A 19,983-nucleotide genomic window follows, 5' to 3' on the forward strand; every position below is an offset into this window, starting at 1 on the left:
TGGCAAAGAAGAAACAACGTTTAACCCTAAAAGAAGCATTGTTGCGCCACTAATGCCCCCTCACTACCACACACTATTTCAAGTCTGGAGCTTTCAACGAGCCACGATCGACATTTCCCTAGTTGAGATTGAAACAAAATAGATTTTTTTCGCTATAAGCGTCTATCCATGGACTTCTAAATAGTATCAGGACTGGAAACTCAGTTGACAACAGTAGGCCAAACAGTTGGTACAACAGTTGGCCAACAGTGGGCCAACAGGGTTAGTTACTTGGCTGTTGGCCCACTGTTGGCCAACTGTTGTACCAACTGTTTGGCCTACTGTTGTCAACTGAGTTTCCAGTCCTGATACTATTTAGAAGTCCATGGTCTATCACAAGTCAGCGAAGAGTTTGAGTAGAAAACATAAGCTTGTTCGCATTTATATGTTTTGATCAACAGTAGGCCTAGATAGCGTGATTATCTTGCCTGCCACAAAGTTGTCGTGTCCGTTCTGCAACTGCGTTCTTTTGTCGAAAAAGTGTCTTAGTGTTAACGCAAGTTCATGCACGCGTTAAAAACGCTTCATTAAGGCTATAGGCTATCCAGGGCTTCTCAAACTATGGGTCGCGACCCCAAATGGGGTCGCGTAATGAAATTTTGGGGTCGTAATAAAATAGTTTAATTTAGTTTAGTGCCGGTAGGTTGTAGTCTTGCCGTGATGTCAATTGACCGCAACCGTCGGTGTGAAATGTCGAAGGATAAAATATAACCAATCGTAACAATTGATGCATTGTTACGCTATCATTGCTGTAACGCGCTGACCAGAAGTAACCTTACCGAACTAGTTTCTCAAGGAATGTAGACTAAAGTTTAAAGCAGTTACAAGATTAATTGATTATATGGATCAGTGGTTAGGTTCCGTAGATTCATGTGGTAACAATGGAAGCACAAAGAAAACAATAGATAAAAAGCCAAAAAGAACCGAAACAAATTGAGACAAAAGAACAAACCCCGATTTAATGTTATTAACGTGGATGTCCCCATAATGGGGTCGCATAGAAATATATTTTTCAAAATGGGGTCGCAGAACAAAAAAGTTTGAGAAGCCCTGGGCTATACTATACATTAGAAAATAGTGTCACATTAGGGGCAGGGTAATTTAAATTGGAAAGGTATAAGACTTCAAACACGATTTGGTTTGGTTTTGAATTTTTATCCTCGGACTGAAAAAGCCTTGATAGGTTATTCCTGATAGTTTCCCATACTTGTAGAGGTGTTTGACGCAGGGCCGGTTACCGATATTGACAGTTAAGTTTTCCGATTGCTGAAATGTTGTTGTCGAGGAAGTATTCCATCCATTAGGTGCCGCTGAATGGAGAGCAATCTTTAGGATGTGTTGCAACACCATTGCTGAAAGACGCTTTTTTTTGCAAACCAAAAACGCAGCAGCAAACCGCATCACAAAGTTGTGTACTTGTCTTTCTTAAGTTTCAATTTCCCCACCTCGCTTTACAGCCGACGTAGAAAATCTTGTTGTTTCGACATAATAAACAGCGTCAAAACGATGGCGCAGTGACAATGTAGTCGGTTCTTAAACCAAAGGTTAAATGTTCGATACGGTAGCCACTTTAACAAGTCGAAATTCTGCCACTAAACTTGACTAGAATGAAACCGCCAACCAATCATAAGCTACGGTTTAAGTGACGTAAAAAATGGCGAAAAGAAGATGATAGAAAGCAAATTAGTACCGGTACGCGAAACTGCTAGAAATAAACTATCAGAGGTTTTGTCAGTCCAAGGATGAAGCTTTAAACTATAACCAAACTTTGTCTAGGTTGCTCTGAAATCGTTTGATCCAATGCTTGAGTTGATGCTTTGCTTCAGCTCTTAATTCAATTACAGATTGAGGATCTGAAGTTCGATAACCTGTCTCGTAGGCTTACAAGTCTTTCACGAGAAAAGGGTCTAAACTCTGTAGGCTACTGTTTTTTGTTCGGGTCTAAACTATTAGCCGTTCTCAAAAGCGTTCACGCATCGAGGATCCAAAATTCCACCCTTAACTTGTTCTCCAAACGCTTTGTTTGAAGGTTTGATACCCTGTCTAGGTGACTTTCATTACCCTAAGTCCAAGCTTTGATGTCTTGGCCGGTTGGCACCATCGGTCATCATGACTTTCTGTAAAGATTCTCATGATACATCCGGCAAACACATATGGAACAACTCTTCAATTTTATAAAGCTCAGCAAGTTATATCCGATTACATAATTCAGTTCACATTACCTTGTTGTCAACCACAAAACAGTGCTCTAAAAAACAGGACAATAATTCTTTTAACACAACAACAAACAAGAGGTCTAATAAAAATATAAATTAATCAATGATCTAGATGCAATCACAGTGACACCGCTAGTTCTCAAATAAGCACAAATATCATGCATACATTAAAGGAACGCAAAAACTAAAAAGGCTAAGTTATGCGCTACCTAAGGTTTCATGGTAAGTGCAATCGTCAGGCGCAATACTGAAAAACAAAAATAAAAAGTAAACTAAACAGGAAAAAGTTGAAATGTAACCAACTGAGGGAAAGCAATCAAGTAAAAGCGTAAATGATGAAGTTCAAAATTGTTTACCGGCAAAAATAGCGAACAATTGTTGGTTATGGGAGGAGGAAACGGGAACGATCAAAAAGAACAGGTGAAGAATGAGGTAGACAAAGTCGAACTGAAGAAAGAAGATGCAATGGACAGAACGAGATGAATAGGAGTGAAGACAATCGCTGCAAGAAACGAAACGGTCATCCCCACTATGTTCGCTATTTTTGCCAGTAAACAATTTCGAACTTCATCATTTACGCTTTTACTTGATTGCTTTCCATCAGTTGGTTGCATTTCAACTTTTTCCTGCTTACTTTTTATTTCAGTTTTTCAGTGTTGCGCTTGACGATTGCAGCTAGCATGAAACCATAGGTAGCGCATAACTTAGCCATTTTAGTTTTTGTAATCACCAGCTCTGTTACCTGCATTGAGCAATTTGTTTTGCATTTGCTACAATTTATTCTTGGAGTACATTAAAGTAACATGTAGCTACATGTTTGCATTCGTTCATTTTCGATTTGAATTAGAATACGTACAATTGAACAAAAAAGCAGTATTAAAAACATTTGTAACCTATGTGCTAACAAAATTTTCAAAAGAAATATTTATAAAAGTGATGTAAAAGCAGCTGCAATAGATCAAAACATTTACTGAGTAGACGTTTCCATCATGGAAGATGCTGTTCTTCTTGGTTCGTTGCTGCATTTGAGAATGATTTTCTCTATGGGCTTTGTACAGAACCAATGTTGACCGTGACTTTGGTTACACCTCGTACGTCAATTTCCTCGTCAGCCATCACACTTTCTGCATCCACATCTGCAACTTCTTTCTCAGCGATGTGAAGCTTACTGTCGGATGCACTCCTCTTGCCGAGCAATCCAACAGGAGTTTGTTCATTCTCAGTGTTTGCATCAGCTATGTCTTCACCCTCAGGATTTTCGCTTTGCTGGCGCTCAGTAATCGAGTTCGCCGACTTTTCTTCTACAGTGCATGTTTCCTTCGATGCCATAGTGGATGCATCATCGTGAGGCGTTTCATTTGAAACGCTTGCTTCAACATTGGTATTTGTTGCACCGGTAGTCTCTGCTGAAATTGGCCTCGTTTTTGTTGGCTCATTGACTTCAGTTGCATCGGTTTTTATCTCGACCTCGGCAGGAGGAAGTGACAGGTCCGAAGGCTTGATTTCCAGTTTGTTTGCATGGTCTGAGAAAAAATAACCTCATTAGTTTACTCGTCAGAGGAATAGATTTGTTGCTAGAAGTCGCGAATCATCGCACTGTGACCTTGACTAACAGCCTTGCTATAAATTATGCAACAAATATAATTTATTTTTACCCACGCCAATACTGGAAGTCATCGGCTTCGATACAGATACTAATGTACAGCACTCGGCTGTCTCTTTGCAAAACATATGAGGTAAACACAAAGATTAGTTTCATTCCCTTCCTGTGTGACTTAATTCAAACATTCAGCAAGTAAATATAGCATGCAAAGAACTAGAACATTTTAACCGTTTGTAAAATAATGATTGTTAATCAAAGATTCCTAGTCCGTACCTGCTTTTCGTGGACTTGGATCGTGTGGGCTCCATTGTGTGCCGGAATCAACTAAGTCTTCAGGGGATATTTTTGATGCTGCTAATTTCACAAAAGACTGTTGCATGCCTTCGCTGGGCAAATTAATGGAAACTTCTTCTTGAGGCATCACGGTGCTTTCGTTTCTGTCAGTAGTTATTTGGTCATTTTGTTCTTTTGGATGTTCTGTTGCAATGTGCTCGTCATTGTCTTCACTTTGCTTTGATAAATTTTGATTTGCTGCCACTAATTTGTTTGCTGGTTGATTTGAAGACGCTGTTGGTATGCTAACAGAAGTCCCCAAATCTTGTTGAAGGGAGGATGCTGATGATACGCGCTTGTCGGATTTAGCTGAGTGAGGATGCGAGCGAGTTCCATCACTTTTTTCTGCCGACTTAACATCCCGCTTGAAAACGGATGCTTCACCTCTGTCAAAACTGGCAGATTTAGATAAAAGAGGAGAACTGGGTACGGATGACTTTCTAGTTTTCTTCGGGATACCCAAATCACGGTAAATGGTGTGAATATTTTTATCCAAATTAAGCCTCACTTGATCACCTTGCAATTCAAAAGGAGTGCTGGTAAAACCCAATCCTTCGGTTTCTTGTCGAGGCTGTTCGTTCGTAATTGCGAGACCAGAGCGACGACCTCCTTGAACCGAAAAGTTTGGATAATTTCCTTTAACTTTAGAAGGTGTCGTTGAATAATGTTTTGTTTGACGTTGTTGTTCAGGAAATGCTTTTCCTGACGTCCCTCCCAAACTTTTTCCAAAAATGCCACCGCTTTTGTCTCCAGCAAAATTGCTTTCAGCATGAGCCCCAGCAGACCTTGAGGAAAGCTCACGCATGTAACTGTCATATATTTTGTTTCCAGGACCAGTTCCTGCTGAATTTGTTCTTTGAGAAGGAATTTGAAGAGAATGCGATATCTGAATGAATCCAGACTTTGTTATGACATCAGAGTAGGTATTCCCATACGGGATGATAGATGGTGAGTTGGGAGTGGAATTTCTAACTGACTTTCCAGCCCCAATCGCTATTCTGTCGTTGCGTTTGTAAGCTGGCCTTCCGGTTAGAGGTGACGACATGAAACCACCCGATGTTCTGCTTGGTAGCTGTCTTGGTAGATTTAGATCTAAAGAAAAATGAACTTGTTTTTTAAAATAGTCTACACTCGCATAAAGACCAACTATGCACTGAAATAGTTTTTCATAGCAAAACAGTAGGCACTTAATTTTTAAGAGTAAAAGTTGTAGTCGACGTGCCAGTTAGCTGATTGTGTAGCGAAACTTATTTCAATAAAACTGTTTACCAGGCTTTTAATCAGAAGTTTCTGCAGGTGTACAGCTGTTGCCATCCGAAGAAGGGAGGGTATTTTATATAATATTTGTATTTCTCAACATAAACAATAGTCTTTACTCTACAACATACTGGTGCTTGGCTGGTTGATATTGCCTCGCGGGGATATTCCTGGAGACCTCATACCAAATGACGCTGATTTGGAAGCTCTCTTAAATGGAGCAAGTCTGTGTGAGGATCCTTCGCTTTGAGCAGGATGGCTGCTAGAAGAAGGGATACGAAAGTTATTCCTTGAACTACGAGTTTCGTTTCCTTGATTGAAGTATGCAGGAAAAGAATGTGGAGTCTTCGGGGTATTGAGAGGAGCGTCTGGTGCCGTTTCCATTCCATTCTGTGCAATGCGTTGCAGTGGGGTCTCCATCGGATGGTTTGATCCGTTAAGAAGCTGTCAGAAGGAAAGATTATGACTTCAAAATCTAAAATTAATTCTGAGAAACGTGTCTGCTATACAAACTGAAACCAAAAGATTTCGTTTAATTGAGCAAAAGTTGTATAGGTTGCATTGTATTTCTTAATGTTTAACGAACTGTAGATAAAGATGTGCGACTTTGTTGGGAACTGTGCAGGTAAACCTGTGACCTGCTTGATTGGCATTTTTAAAGAGTGTAGGCTATAGCTGGTACTTTTAAGCATCGCAGCAAACATTCCGTCCGTTTGACGCTAACATTGTGCCGAAATTCGCTTTTCACCGCACAAGTTGCACTAATTAATACTTATATTGGATTTCAGAAGAAATCTAAACCTTTAAAGTTGTTTTTTTTTATCAAAACTGTCATTTTGTTACTTGGTCACTCTTAAAAACTGTATACTTTGTTTCAGCCCAAGTTTAGCATCGATTTATCAAAGTATTCTGTTGGTGGTACCTGCTCATTGACAGCACGGTGGTGATCAATGGCCGCACCTTCCATTCCTGACAAGTTCAATGTTCCGACTGGGATTGAAGATCTATAAACAAATGACAAAAACAGTCCTAGCATACAAATTACTGTAAATGTTGTAAAGTGCTTGCTTGTAATTAAACTTACTTTGGTTTTGATGGACGTATGTCGACTGTCGCAAAAGTACCGTCCGTTTTCATCGGAAAGCTGTTCAATGTCACCGACTTCTCCACGTTCCGCCTGAAAAAAGACATCCAAATGAGTTGCACAAACAATTATTTTAACCTGACTTCAATGAAAAGATGTTTCTGATAAAATCTGTTAAGAAACTAGAAAGTGACTAGAGAACTGCGAGAAATGGTGTAGATCAAGAAGACTATAGACCAGTGGTTCCCAACCGGGGTGCCGCGGCACCCTGGGGTGCCAATTGCAAAGCTCAAGGGTGCCGCGAGATATTGAGATATTGCAATACTGCGGCCCATTTTTTGTTTTAACTGTAACCCTTTAAGTGCGGAATTGATTTATTTCTAACCGAGTTTCAATGAGTATTAAGTTTCGCGTCTCCCAGTTATTCACGGCTCCTTTCTGGAGAGTCGCTTAGTGGGGAAGTCGCTGACGACAAGTAACTTAGATAATCTGCGGTATGCCTTTGTTTTCTCTCCCAGGAAAAACAGCGTGAAAGAGATTTTGACTCTTTGCTTTTCTTTCCATAAAAACGTTTGAAACGCATCATTATTGCCAGGTTTTATGATTTTATTTTGCGTTTCACGGCGCACAATTGGGTCTTCTAATTAGCGTATTTAGTAGATATCTTCGACCAATTAAATAACGTAAATGGCAAAAATGAAACTCTCTTAACTTCAAACGATGATGATGATGGCGTATGAGCGATGTTTCCAGGCTAGATTGGAGGGCAGGAAATCTTCAGCCACTCAGCAGTCTCGTCGTCCAGGATTCTCAGACCATGCGCACCGTGTGGAGGCCGGTGGATTAGGCAGTGGTGGATGACATGGTCTGCGGTCTGTTCCGTGGCACCACACTCGCATTCTGATGAAGGAGCCAGGCCCCACTTGTGCATGTCCGAACGAAAGCGGCCGACGCCAGTTCGCAGGCGGTTAAGCCTGACCCACGCAAGCCTTGCGAGGGACATCCCTGGTGGACGGGGATCGGCGTCGGGTATGAAGTCACGGAGCGTGGAGGTGTGATTTTGCCACTCCGTGTTCCACATGTGGTTCGTCCAGTGTGCCGCACTTAAACCAAGTTCTTCTGCGTTCTTAAGGAGTTGTTGTGCGGCAGGCACAAAGGGGCGTCTTGATTTCAACCGCTGCTTTATAGGTGGTGGTCTCTTGAGTGTTGCATGGAGGAGATGGTCGGGGTCCAAAGCGCGGCGAGCGAGAGAAATCGTGGCTCCTTTACGGCGTAGCTCAGCGGGTTGGATGCCTGCTAGGATGGGTAGACAGTCCGTTGGAGTGGGACGCAGGCATCCAGTCACAGTACGCAGTGCGTCGTTGATGGCGGTATCAATCTGGTGGGTGGGAGAACTACGACACCAGACCGGCGCGCAGTACTCAGCGGTGGAATGAACAAGGGCTAGGGTAGCTGTACGAAGAGTTTTAGCACCAGCTCCCCAGCCGGAACCCGCCAATCGCCTCAAAAGTGCGACGCGTGTAGATAGTTTTTTGCGCAGTGACTTCAAGTGCCGGCGGTACGTGAGTCACCTGTCCAGGGTTATGCCGAGGTATGTAGGTTCGGCACAGTAGGGCAGGCGTTCCCCATCAATCTTGATGTTTATCTCACGCTGTGCCTCCCGGTTGTTAAGGTGGAAGGCCGCCGACACTGTCTTTGACTTGCTGAGCTGTAGCTTCCATTTCTGGAGGTACGCTGATAGTGTTTGCATGTCTTGGCTGAGGTTCCTCTCCACTGACTGCCAGTTTCCTGCTGAGTGCAGGAGTGCCAGGTCGTCTGCGTAAGCATATTTCCTGGAGATGGTGGGGGGCAAGTCGTAGGTGTATATGTTGAACAGGAGAGGAGCCAAGACTGAGCCCTGTGGGACGCCGTTTTTAAGTCGGCGTAGTCTGCTTCGACAACCGCTACCGGTTGTGAGGGTAAAACTGCGGTTTTGCACAAGTTCCATCATCATATGGACCATGTGTCTGTCAGGGAGCAGACGGAGTAACTTGCAGGTAAGGCCGCTATGCCATACGGTGTCATAGGCAGCCGTGAGATCAACAAACACGGCGCCAGCCTTCTTCTTAGCCGAGAAGCTGTCCTCAATGTCTTGGGTCATAAGTGTGACCTGATCTACGGTTGATCGTCCGTGTCGGAAACCAGCTTGTTCACGGGGGAGCTGCGGATCTATTATTGGTTCGACACGGGCGTAGATGAGTCTCTCGAGGATCTTGAAGGGGATGCAGAGCAGTGAGATTGGACGGTAACTCTTCGGGTCCCCTGGGGGCTTCTTCGGCTTAGGGACTGCAACCACAAGGGCTCTTCTCCAGATTCTGGGAATTCTCAGGTGGCGCAAACAGCAGGAAAGGAAGTCTTTTAACCAGGACTTTAAGGAGGCAGCAGCATGGAATATCAACTCCGGGCATAGGTGGTCAGGGCCCGGGGCTTTACCTGGCTTTATGTGCTGGAGGGCGGCGGAAAATTCTTCCGGGGTGAACTCACCCGAGATGTTGTCCCCGTCTGGGGTTGTTACCCTCCAGAGGTCCGTCATTTCTTGCAAGACGGATCTATCGGATTCACGGTCTCTCGATTTGTATTTCCCGTTCTCCACAAGTTGTGAGGCGATGGAATTTGCTGAAACGGGACATTGTTGACGAGAGGCACGTGATCTGCCAGTTAGGTTGTTCAGTGTACTCCATGCTATGCGGCTGGAGTGCGTGAAGTCGATTGATTCAACGGCTTCTGTCCAGCGCTCCTTCCTCTTTGAGTCCAGCCTTGCCAGCAGAGCTGTGGCTGAGCTGTTGGTGTCATTGCCCTGAGGGGCGTGGAGGAAGTCGGAGTAGAGGCTTTCGCACTCCTTGTCCCAGCACGGTATGTAGGTCTTTCGTCGGCCGCGGGAGATGGATTGTTTTGCCGCTGATGTTATTGCATCACAAAAGTCCTGGTAGGCTTCTTCCACGTTGTTGGTGTGAGGGGATGGGAGATATTGTGTGGCTTCATTGGTGAGGAGGCTGTAGTACTCCCAGTTAGCCATTCTGAAGTTCCATCGATTAACAGGCTTGCTCGGGACAGGCATTATGAGCGTTGGAGCCGTGATAATCGAGGGTCGATGTTGGGACCTGGGGAACTTCTCTAGCACACGTCTGTCCGGTTGGCAATTATCGGGGTCATCACTTGCGAAAGCCAGATCGGGGTTTGTACCAGTGTTCCAGCGTCCGGAGAAGAAGCTCGCTGCACCCTTGGGATCGTGCAGTAGGGTGAGGTTGTTATTGGCTGACCATGAGGCCAGGCTTTCTCCATCGGTGTTGGTGGTGTTGTAGCCCCAGTTGACGTGGTGGCAATTAAAATCGCCAGCATAGAGGCTGGGTTGGGGGAACACTGGGATGGCTGTTGGTGTTAAGCGTGAGGGTGGTGGCTTATAGACATTGATGATGTGATAGCCTGATATGTCTATGCATAACCACTCTATCTCCGACTGGGCACTGGACTGGTCTATTGGCGTCCAGCTCAGTTGCTCATGGACAAACGTGGCGAGGCCGTGTTTCCTGCTGATGGTTGCGCCTGCGAGTGTGAAGTTTAAAACGATAAAACGAAAGCACTGAGAGAAAAACAGCAAATGTGGTTCTTAAAAGTGGTGAACGGAAACTTTGACATGCTTTCACATTTGTCTGAAATGAATAACAAAGAAGTTGTCTCATTAATAACTTCTTCTTGATCAGTTCAGTCGTTTACGACTCTTGGTTACTCTATATGTCATCTTTCTCCACATCTCTCGATCCCACGCAGCCTCCTTCAATTCATGCATTCCCATATCACTGTCATTTACGATTTTGTCAAGTTATCTTGTTTTTGGGCGCCCCTTCCTCTTCCTCCTCTGACCAAACCAAGCATGATGTCTTTTTCCATTGATTTGCTTCTCATTATGTGGCCAAAATATGAAAGTTTCTGCCTGAAGATTGTAGCTTTTAGGGATATGTCCGGTTTAATTTTAAGCTTATGCACAACCAGATGCCTCTCGACGAGTTCTGGATAAAAATTCAAAATGAATATCCTTGCATTGGAAAGAAAGCTATTGTGCTTTTGCTGCAGTTTTCCACGTCATACCTATGTGAGAGTAAGTTTTCCATATTATCGAACATAAAAACTAAACAACGAGAATGACTGCTTATAGTCGAGGAAGAAATGCGGGTGGCTTTATCGAATGTGCCCCCAGATATTAAGGGACTTTGTGCAAGAGGTCAAGGCCAAATTTCACACTGACTTTTGAATAAATCCATTTATTTACGCGCGCTATATACTATATATTGTACAACTCATTCTGTTTTTTATCATACAGTTATTTTTAATACAGAAACCTCATAAAATTGATCCAGTTTTGCCAGGGTGCCGCAAACTATTTATCTCTTTGATAGGGTGCCGCAAGGTCAAAAAGGTTGGGAACCACTGCTATAGACTGTAGACCAACTTGGAAGGGTCCAAAGAATAAGATTGTACTGTACGAGCAATCGAGCATGTGCTGAGAAGGAAGATAAAAAGTTTTCTTATAAAGGCAGTGGATGTGAGAGTGAATGGAAAGACCAAAACAAGGACGTCAAAATAAGGTGATGCCTAATACCAATGCATTTCACACTAATTGCAAATTTTGCATTACTTTACGTGTTGTTAGAACACAGTTGACGTTTCTTAAACCAACCAGTATCCACTCTTTTTCACTAATTCAACGTCTGTTGATGTTAAATGAATGTAAAAATGGAATAATTTGCTGGCTAGATCTCCGAAAACGCCCATCTTCCGTGAAGTTAATTTGCAGAGTAGTTTGATATGAGTTTCAAAAAGATGCTTAAAGTATTTGATTTCACACCTTTTATTTATCGATTCAGTTCCGACTTTTTCAGTCGGTGGAACTGAATCTATTTTTGATTCTCTCGCGTGCTGCTTGACAACAATGTCAGATTCACTCCCTGTTATTCCAGTCATCTTCATCTTGTAAGCTGCTTCGAGTCGAACTGCTTCCAGTTCTTCTTCACTTACTTCTTCCGGTTTTGATTCTGTTAATAAAAATTGAAAACAAAAGTAAAGAAATTTAAAAAAGAAAGAATCAACTGAGATAAGTCAATAAATCAAGATCAAAGCGTGCTAGAAGTGAAACAAAACTGAAAAATTCAATTATTTAAAAATCACTTTCTTTAAGTGCAAAATAAATTACTTGCTGACCTTTAGATAATTTACTAAGAGAACCATTGGCAACTCTCATTATATCAGCCACTTCTAGCTCTTCCAAATGGATTCTTGTTTCAGATTTGAATTGCGATGGTGACGTGAAAGGACGTGGAGAGAAGTTGGAGGTATTAGTGGAGGAATCACCGCCAGTTGTTGCAGATCTAAAAAAGTTTACAAATTGTTCGTTTCATAAAAGAAAACTTTGGATTCACACAAAAAAACGTAATTCATAAGTTATCAGTTATCGTTTTCCACAAGGATAGACATATTTACTTGATAGCTCTTGGTGAGGTATTCACAGTTGACTGATACCCCTTCGATGGAGGGGCAACATTTAGCTCCTTATCCACTGCAGAGACATTTGAATGAGGACGGTAACCGTTTGCGGTCAAATGCACAAAATTCTCAGGCAATTGATCATAGTTGACAAACTTATGATAGACAACCGGCACAGTGTTGCCCTTTTCCTAAAAATTTAGATATTTAGCAAGATAACCCGATGCAACACGACTTAAAGCTAACAACTAAAAAATCAATTGAATGAAACTTCTATGTGTAGAAGAAGCAATTTTCCTTGCATCTATCATGAGTCATGACCATCTTTATCAGGTTCCACAAAATCTAAAGTTGGAACAAGACTTCCTCTACATAAACTTAGTGGTGCGAATATATATGACTGGTTTTTTGAAATTGAAGTTCATACTTGTCTTCTATAGGTTAACAAAAAGTGCTGCGAACCAACATCACATTTCGCATTACGTTGTTTATGTAGCCTGCAGTTAAAAAACTTTGCGTTTATCCGAAAATGGTGAGTTTTTATGATGTTTCAACAGCCTCACTACTGGCCATCTACCTTATTTTTGTCATCGTTGTTAGGCTTCGCGGTGGCTTCAATCACGTTTTTATCCTTGTGGTCGAGTTGATCCTTCCATGACAAAGGACCACGATCTTCCTCCGCGTGAGACGCAAGGTATTTTGCTTTTCGCTTAGCTTTGTTTTCTCGCATCTTGTTCCATTGATTCTTGTTCATCCAAAGCGATGGAGATGCTCCTTCTAGAAGTTTCCACACTGCTTCCTCACTTTCATTGTTCTTACGTCCATTTTCGTTTGACGATTTGCTACCTTTGCGAAGATTGTTCAATAACGACGTGACATCAGCACTGGATGACGTCGTTTCCGAGACACTTCCAGCAACGTATGGATTTTCTCCTCTTGCTACTCCGAGATAACGAAGAAGACTATATTGTCGATTTTCCTCCTCCTCAAGACCGATCGGTTCTTCAATTTGTTCTGGATCAGGCTCCTCCGTATTTCCGGATGATCGTTTAGACCCACCTTCAGAATCGGATTTCGAAGACGCCAATTCTTCCTTCTCGATTTTACTCTCAGGACTAAAAACAATATAGCGTAGAGATTAAATGGGGTTTGAAAAGTCCAAGGATGCTAGTTCACAAGAACAGTGCTCACTTATCAGTCTGCATGTCGGTGTTTCCTTCTTCATCAGTATCGTGCAAACTGCTTTGCATACTACCACTTACTTTCTGTTTCTGGTGAACCTAAATAGAAACAGTAGTAGTTTTTTAGACCCTCTTTTTTAACGCGTAGCTTTGAAGTGAAGCAAATTAACAATTTAAAAGTTTTAGGTTTACAATTTCAACTTTTCCCAACTCGTACATAGCACTGGAGATGCATTTCTCGCCTGACTTTGGGTCAATCAGCTTTACCAACCTTTGTTAAAAATAAGCCCTTGAGTAGCCTTCCAGCAGCGAGAATAAAAAGAAAACAATGCTTGAAGCTCATCAAACCTTCATAGTTTTAGAAACAACTTCTCCATTAACTCCAATTCTTATTCCAGGACTTGCTTGAAGTAATGATGCCACTTTGCCACTCACACGTGACTCGATTGAGTAATATTCATTGTCGGCTTCATCTAAACATAGCAATGTTTAATACTTTGCAATTAATGCAATAAGGAGGGACTTTGCTAACCACACACTTAGTTCATATCGCTACATCGAAGACCTTAGATTTATCAGATTTTAAAATTTAGGTTTTACAGTAAATCTATCAGCTTGAAGGCTTAAATCTTATACGACGACTAACAGCTGTTTTATAACGTATCATGTTGATGTACCTGCAAACGCTGTGAGAATAGGCCGCTGCTTGACAGGATCATTTCCTGCAAATGTATACCATTGCTGGCTAGCTCCGAACTGTGGGGGAGCTCCAAGCTGCCTTTCGTGTCTAAAAGTTTTGCAAGTTTTAATACCTGCAATTCAATATTACCATCGAAGATCATTTTAATCCAAGCAAACTTGAAATCAATGAAAGCGTAATCGTAGTGTAATGTATTTTTTAGTAGTAATAGGATCTGTTTAAGTTTTTTCTCAGCGAAGCTACATTGCAATTGCGGTATGTTGTAAACACTGTAAGCACACGACTCAACAGCTGTTTACGTTAGGTTATAAAAGGTGCATTTTGTCTTGCAGAAACTAAGCTTCATCAGCCCATCCAACAAGCAAGCTCCATCTTTTCACATTGATCTAACGTCTGCAAACGTATAATCAACGTAACAAGGATTTTTTTTAGCTGGGCAACCATAAAAAATGGTCATTGTACATCGTTTCAACGTCGCTACGTAAAAACGTAAAAAGATATCTTTTGACTGCTGAAAAGCATCAGCTCAGTTCAAGCATAAAAATTTCCACAATTGATTTCACAAAAATACGTTTATATTTAATAACTTTTTCAAACAAACTAAGAAAAATGGAGTTTGCCATTGTATTTACAAAACATACTACCAAGAAGGAGCCCCGCGTGGGTGAACGAATTCTCCACTACCGGCGTTCTTGGATGCAGAGAAGACTCTGATGAAGGAGTGTTTGCTCAAACTAGCACCATTTCCAAGGGAAAGATAACAAGTGTCACCGACTCAATTATTCGACCTCGTAAACGATGATGAAAAAATACCTGTAGGACACTGCATGGCACAGAAAAGATATAAGACCTCAGCATCTAGTTCATCAACGATGACATTACATTCACCTTGGTGGAGATTTCTTCTCTTCGCGTGGAACAGAGTTAGCAGTCTCCTCCCAGGATCCCGGTTTCGATAATGAAGTCATTGCATGACTCATCGGACGAGATGAAAGATCTTCATCGAAGAAGGATATTGGAGTGGAATCAGATACCACCCACATGTCAGAGTCCGACACCTTAAAAAGGTTAGAAGGCTTGAATAAAAACTTACTTCTATTTACAGACTGAGAAAACCAAACTCGTAATACTGAAGTGTTCTAGCGTATACAAGGCAAGTACAATTGTGAATGATCTGGAGTTGGCTGTGCAGTCCAGTTGTTGAGCGTCTCTCTAAAGTTTGAAAACACCAGACATCCGCTTGAGATCACGTGACTGCTTTTGCAAGACACTTAATCACATGTTTGTGGAAGAACGCGAAGAGTTGAAGCGATGGTTGAAGATTGGTTTCCTTGCTTTCCCGTCCATCCATCGTATCGTTCACTTAACTCTGTTTTCATACATAGGATTATGCTGCAGAACTGGAGAAATGTACTGTGGTGATGTGTCAGTACTAACTCGTTTTCTGCTTTCGAATAAAAGATAGCTATTTTCAAGAAATTGCTTCAGTTCTTATAGATTAAAAGTTGCTTATCTTATAATTGCTTATTCTTTACCAGTTCAGTTGGTTTTTGTTCCTAACTGTCACAGCGAAAGTAATATACGTCAAACATAGTAAAGGTCTATTTGTCCGTTTGTAATTGAGACCGAAATATAATAAAATGAAAGCTTTACAAGGTGGCAACACATAAGCTACTTTTGATTTGACCATCTTCTTACATTCTCCATTATTAAACTATTGTTAAGTAATTGTTTGATCAATTGATTGGAAATGAAAGTGCTTTACTTTACATCAAATATGTCCTGAGACATTACTATGAATTCTTCTTTGTAACGGTTTAAACAGTATTTTCATTTTAAACTGCTACGATTAGTTTGTGGAGTTGTTTGCGTAAAGTTGCACAGTGTACCGGTATGTGCTTTGATACACTTGAATAACACCCCCAGCGCTCTTACAAAAAGCTTTATTGCTAGCTCTTGATTTCTGAATACCTCTTTTGGGGGGCCAGCCGGCCATCTCTCCCTTGTATTTAGCATGTGGTTGCAAAACAGTCCTACCTTCAGCACTAGGTTGCGAAATTGGATAAAGACAAGTGGTAGAGTAGTTCTGTGTGACCCTTACTTAAATCAACCATGTGGTGATAATAGTTACCTTGACCGTTGTGAAAGGACCAGGCTTCATTTCGTATTTATTTTGAGAACTCTCACTTTTCTTCGTTCCGGAATGAGATGTTTTTGAACGTTGCATCGACGTCAGTGACCGACACCCGACACTAAGCCGATTTTGTTGTCCCAGGGCAGGAGCGGACTGTGCAGTTCGGGCCCTCGTTGACAAGGTACGGGCCTACAAACAGCTTTATTACCAATCACATCCTCAGCCAGAACAAGTGTAAGTTTTTACATTGTTTCAATGTTGCCAAGCGTTGAGATGATGTAAAAACTGATAATTTTGCTAGTTAGGATGGTCACAAAGTTGAGGCATTATCAATGTGAAAACATGTTGTTTACGCGCCGATAATAATGAACGTTATAAACTCCAAAGAAAATAAAACTCAAGTAACAATTCTAAACATTTTTAAACTAATTCAAAAATCTTGATTTGCGTTACTTTTGTTGGCGAGTGCGTCAGAGGTTTGTTCGCAATCTCCTCCATGACTTCGTCTCTTGCATCGGATGGACCTACGTTCACGCCAGGAGGAGTGAAAGTAAGTTTTTTCATGGAAGTCCTAGAAGTAGTCAAAGATGCAGCTCGGGATGAAGAACGAAAATTTCGCCGACGATTTTCATTGTTTAAGCCTCCTCCAGAAAACGAGGTTGAAGGACGAGAATGAGATGCTGATTTGTGAAATGATGCGGCAGATCTAAAACATATCAAATGAAAATATAAACGTTGGTATGGGCAAGGGAAGCAACTTTGATTAACCTCATTGATACGAATCTATTAAGTATGGCCGCAACAAAGTTTTTGGAAAATTTTGTTTTACCAACATTATGCCTGCATCGAAATGTTAGCATTTGCTGCAATTGAAGTATTCATACAAGAAAAAGCTAGATTTATTCCACAAAATTTACCAACATTGCAGCTAAAATATATCTTGTAACTGTTAGCAGTTCACCCTCTGCAAACAGCGACAAACAAAACTGAACTGAAAAGCCATTCAAATTTTTTTTATTACAAAAAGCATATTCAGACATTATTTAGTCATCTTGAAAGGAATGCCACGGTTAAATTTATTACAACAATTGAAGCGGTTGGATACACAAGGTTCAAGGTGGTCTATTGGTTGAAAGCAAACGACAACGAAAAACGTACACACAAGATGGGCTACTTGAAACTCTAGCCCACCTGGCTTATCGCCTAGAAAAATTAAGCACAACATCTGCTTAAGAAAACAATTAAAAGTCACAGCGTTGTCAAAGAAGAAACGTTTGCGCTGCGAAAAACGTATTCCATTTTACATTGGTTCGATGAATTTGAAATTGGAGTTTTTGCTTCATGATTACAGTACAGATTTCGACAAGGTAATAGAGCTATGAATTAAATTACTTGAAAACGAAGACAGCATTGATGCTGTGCTTATAGGGTAAACAAGGAAATTGCTAAAATGACTCTCTCCAACGCTTCAAGCACATGGGAATGGCGAAGAATAGACTCGTTTGAAACATACCGAGTTACAAGCCAATTGTTCAAAGAAAGAATAGAAATACCAGCCATGAAAATTATGCGTGTTGTTAAACAAAAAAAACAACTACGCGACTTCTCTAAAGTCGGATGTAAGGTAAGGAACTTGAAAACGAACAAGGTAAGGAACTGATGAACAGCATCATTCGAACACAACTCAAATTTCTTAGACATATCATCAGGAAAGAATATCAAGATCTCTGTCTAAGTGTCTCGCTTTTTGGGAGGCGTGCACGTGATAAGCATGCCTACCATAAGCCAAGTCCAATTTTTTAGTATCTGGAATGTTACTAGGTGGAATGGTCTATCATCGAGCAATAATGTAAACGTGATGTAGGTTATGTCAAACCTGTGTCAAACTATTTTTTTTTTAATGAAATCCGTTTTACTTCGTTCGCTGAGCAGTTTGCAACATCTTCTCACGATCTTCATCCAAGATCTGATCTATGGTTTTCTCCCTGGAAAGATTAGTCCGAGATGTCCCGGCAAGAAGAATTCGATTGTCCATGATCGTGTTGAGAGGAAGATCACTTGGATCCACGACGTCATACTTGGCATCAATATCTCCAAGGGACCGCTGCGAAAAAAGGAATTGTGATTTGTTTGCTTGAGCTTTGTAACATGAGTTATGAGCTTGACAGGACAATTGAAAAATCTCGCGCTCAGAAAGCAGGCAGTGCTAACAGGTTGATACGAAATGATTCACTTGAAATTTTATGAAATATTTTCTTACAATCACAAATCGAAAACTTACGTTGCAAAAATGTATCGAGTGTTTTATATTATTTGCGGTAAGTAAGGTTTTAAAACAATAGGAATCACGTTTTAAAAACTGGTGAGACATCAAAGTGTTTGAATAATGAGCTAAAATACTTGTAGATCAAAGAAAAACCAAATGTATGAATTTGGTTTTTCTTTGACATCTGACTGACTGACATCACTTTGAGCATGCTTAGAGAATGGAATATTTTAGTTGACCTCACTTAACTTTTCCAAAGTGGGAAATAAGTTTGAAATTTATTAGCTTTTTTTGAACTAAAATGTACAACTAGGAGCAGAAATATTGTTCAGTGTTTCGATTTTTTTATCTTCCAACTTGGTTATACACGCTCAGTCTTCATTTTTTATTCAGTTGAAAGACGTAGGCTAGCAATTGGCTGAACTCCCAAAACGCTTTTCGATACTGACTAGTTGGAGCAGTATAGCTGGCAATTTGGCAACGTAACTTGCTGCCGTCCTTTTTGCATTGAAATCAACACTTGCTATTGCGCCAACTGCAAAAGGCTTCAGGAAATCATTGCACCAAATTTAGAGCATGCTACCCGTAAAATTACAATGAAGACAATAATTAATACTTCCTGCTTTTTAGGAAATTTCTATGAATCGGAGGTTTCTGCGTTGACTCATGAACAAACCTCATCAAAACAAAATAAAATTATAATTGGAAAAAATAAAGCGAGTGAGTGCACAATATAAATACTGTACAGTGTACATACATAAGTCGGAAACAAAACAGCAAGATAAGAACGCGCAGCAATATTGAAACCTTTAAGTCTATCACTAAATAGCGAAAAAACTAAACTCACATGCTTTTGCTTTTGTAGCACGAGTGATGTGTGTGCGTCCAAATATTCAAGAGCTGCTATGATTCTATCGGCCATCTTCTTTAAAGACTTCTCAACAAAGTCACATTGTCACAACGCAGAAAAAATGTTAATTACGCTATTCCTACAATTTAATGACGTATTTTAGAAATATTCTGCAAATATCTACGCTTAATAGCATTTCTTATTTTGTGTCTAAGTTTCCTAAAATACGGTTGTTGGAAATAATACAATCTTTACTTAACGGTGTTCGTCTAATAAAGAGATGCGCATGACCGACTCTTGGGCTTTAAAAAGTACAAAACATTTTCTGAACAAGATAACATTTGAAGCTTTGACCTGGGATTTGCTGATTCGTCGCTCATGCAAAGTTTAGTAACTTTTTTCCTTAACAGTTGTAGTGCAGCTGTTATTTCCGCAGCACGTGGCGGGCCGGATGAAATCAGTTTGCGGGCCGGTTTCGGCCCGCGGGCCGTAGTTTGGTGACCCCTGGCCTAATCAATAGAAAGTGTGGTAATTTACCTAATGGCTATTTCATAAGTGATTTTGCCAAATACGATTAGGAAACATTTGACACAATAAAGGATTACATTTATTGCTCAATATACAGTAAATAAAAATGGCGATATTAAAACAACTTTCTAAGCATCACTTCAGGGCAGCTGGTGAATGCCATAAGTACTTCCCACGAAGGCTCGCAACAGGATTAAGGTAAAAATCCCACCATGTTCTGCTTGGTAACGTTAATACACGCAGAATTTTCACAAGTTATTTGCACTTTAAACGAA

At 41.0% G+C, this 19,983-nt stretch overlaps 1 protein-coding gene across 1 annotated transcript; it reads right to left on the minus strand.

Moving 5' to 3' along the window:
* Nucleotides 1–2,191: 2,191 nt before the first annotated feature.
* Nucleotides 2,192–19,318, minus strand: LOC145778818 (uncharacterized). The gene is made up of 17 exons (XM_082590402.1): nt 19,178–19,318; nt 17,981–18,168; nt 16,518–16,770; nt 16,062–16,253; nt 14,819–14,988; nt 13,908–14,017; nt 13,579–13,703; nt 13,241–13,329; nt 12,627–13,164; nt 12,047–12,240; nt 11,768–11,934; nt 11,415–11,601; nt 6,533–6,625; nt 6,371–6,452; nt 5,580–5,892; nt 4,132–5,283; nt 2,192–3,778 (listed from the first exon to the last, which is right to left on the minus strand). Exons 1-17 carry the CDS (start codon nt 19,250–19,252, stop codon nt 3,297–3,299), a joined length of 4,410 nt encoding a protein of 1,469 aa, XP_082446528.1. The 5' UTR covers nt 19,253–19,318; the 3' UTR covers nt 2,192–3,296.
* Nucleotides 19,319–19,983: the final 665 nt, after the last annotated feature.

Source organism: Aplidium turbinatum, chromosome 10 (genome assembly GCF_918807975.1).
Source record: "Aplidium turbinatum chromosome 10, kaAplTurb1.1, whole genome shotgun sequence".
Lineage (NCBI taxonomy): Eukaryota > Metazoa > Chordata > Ascidiacea > Aplousobranchia > Polyclinidae > Aplidium > Aplidium turbinatum.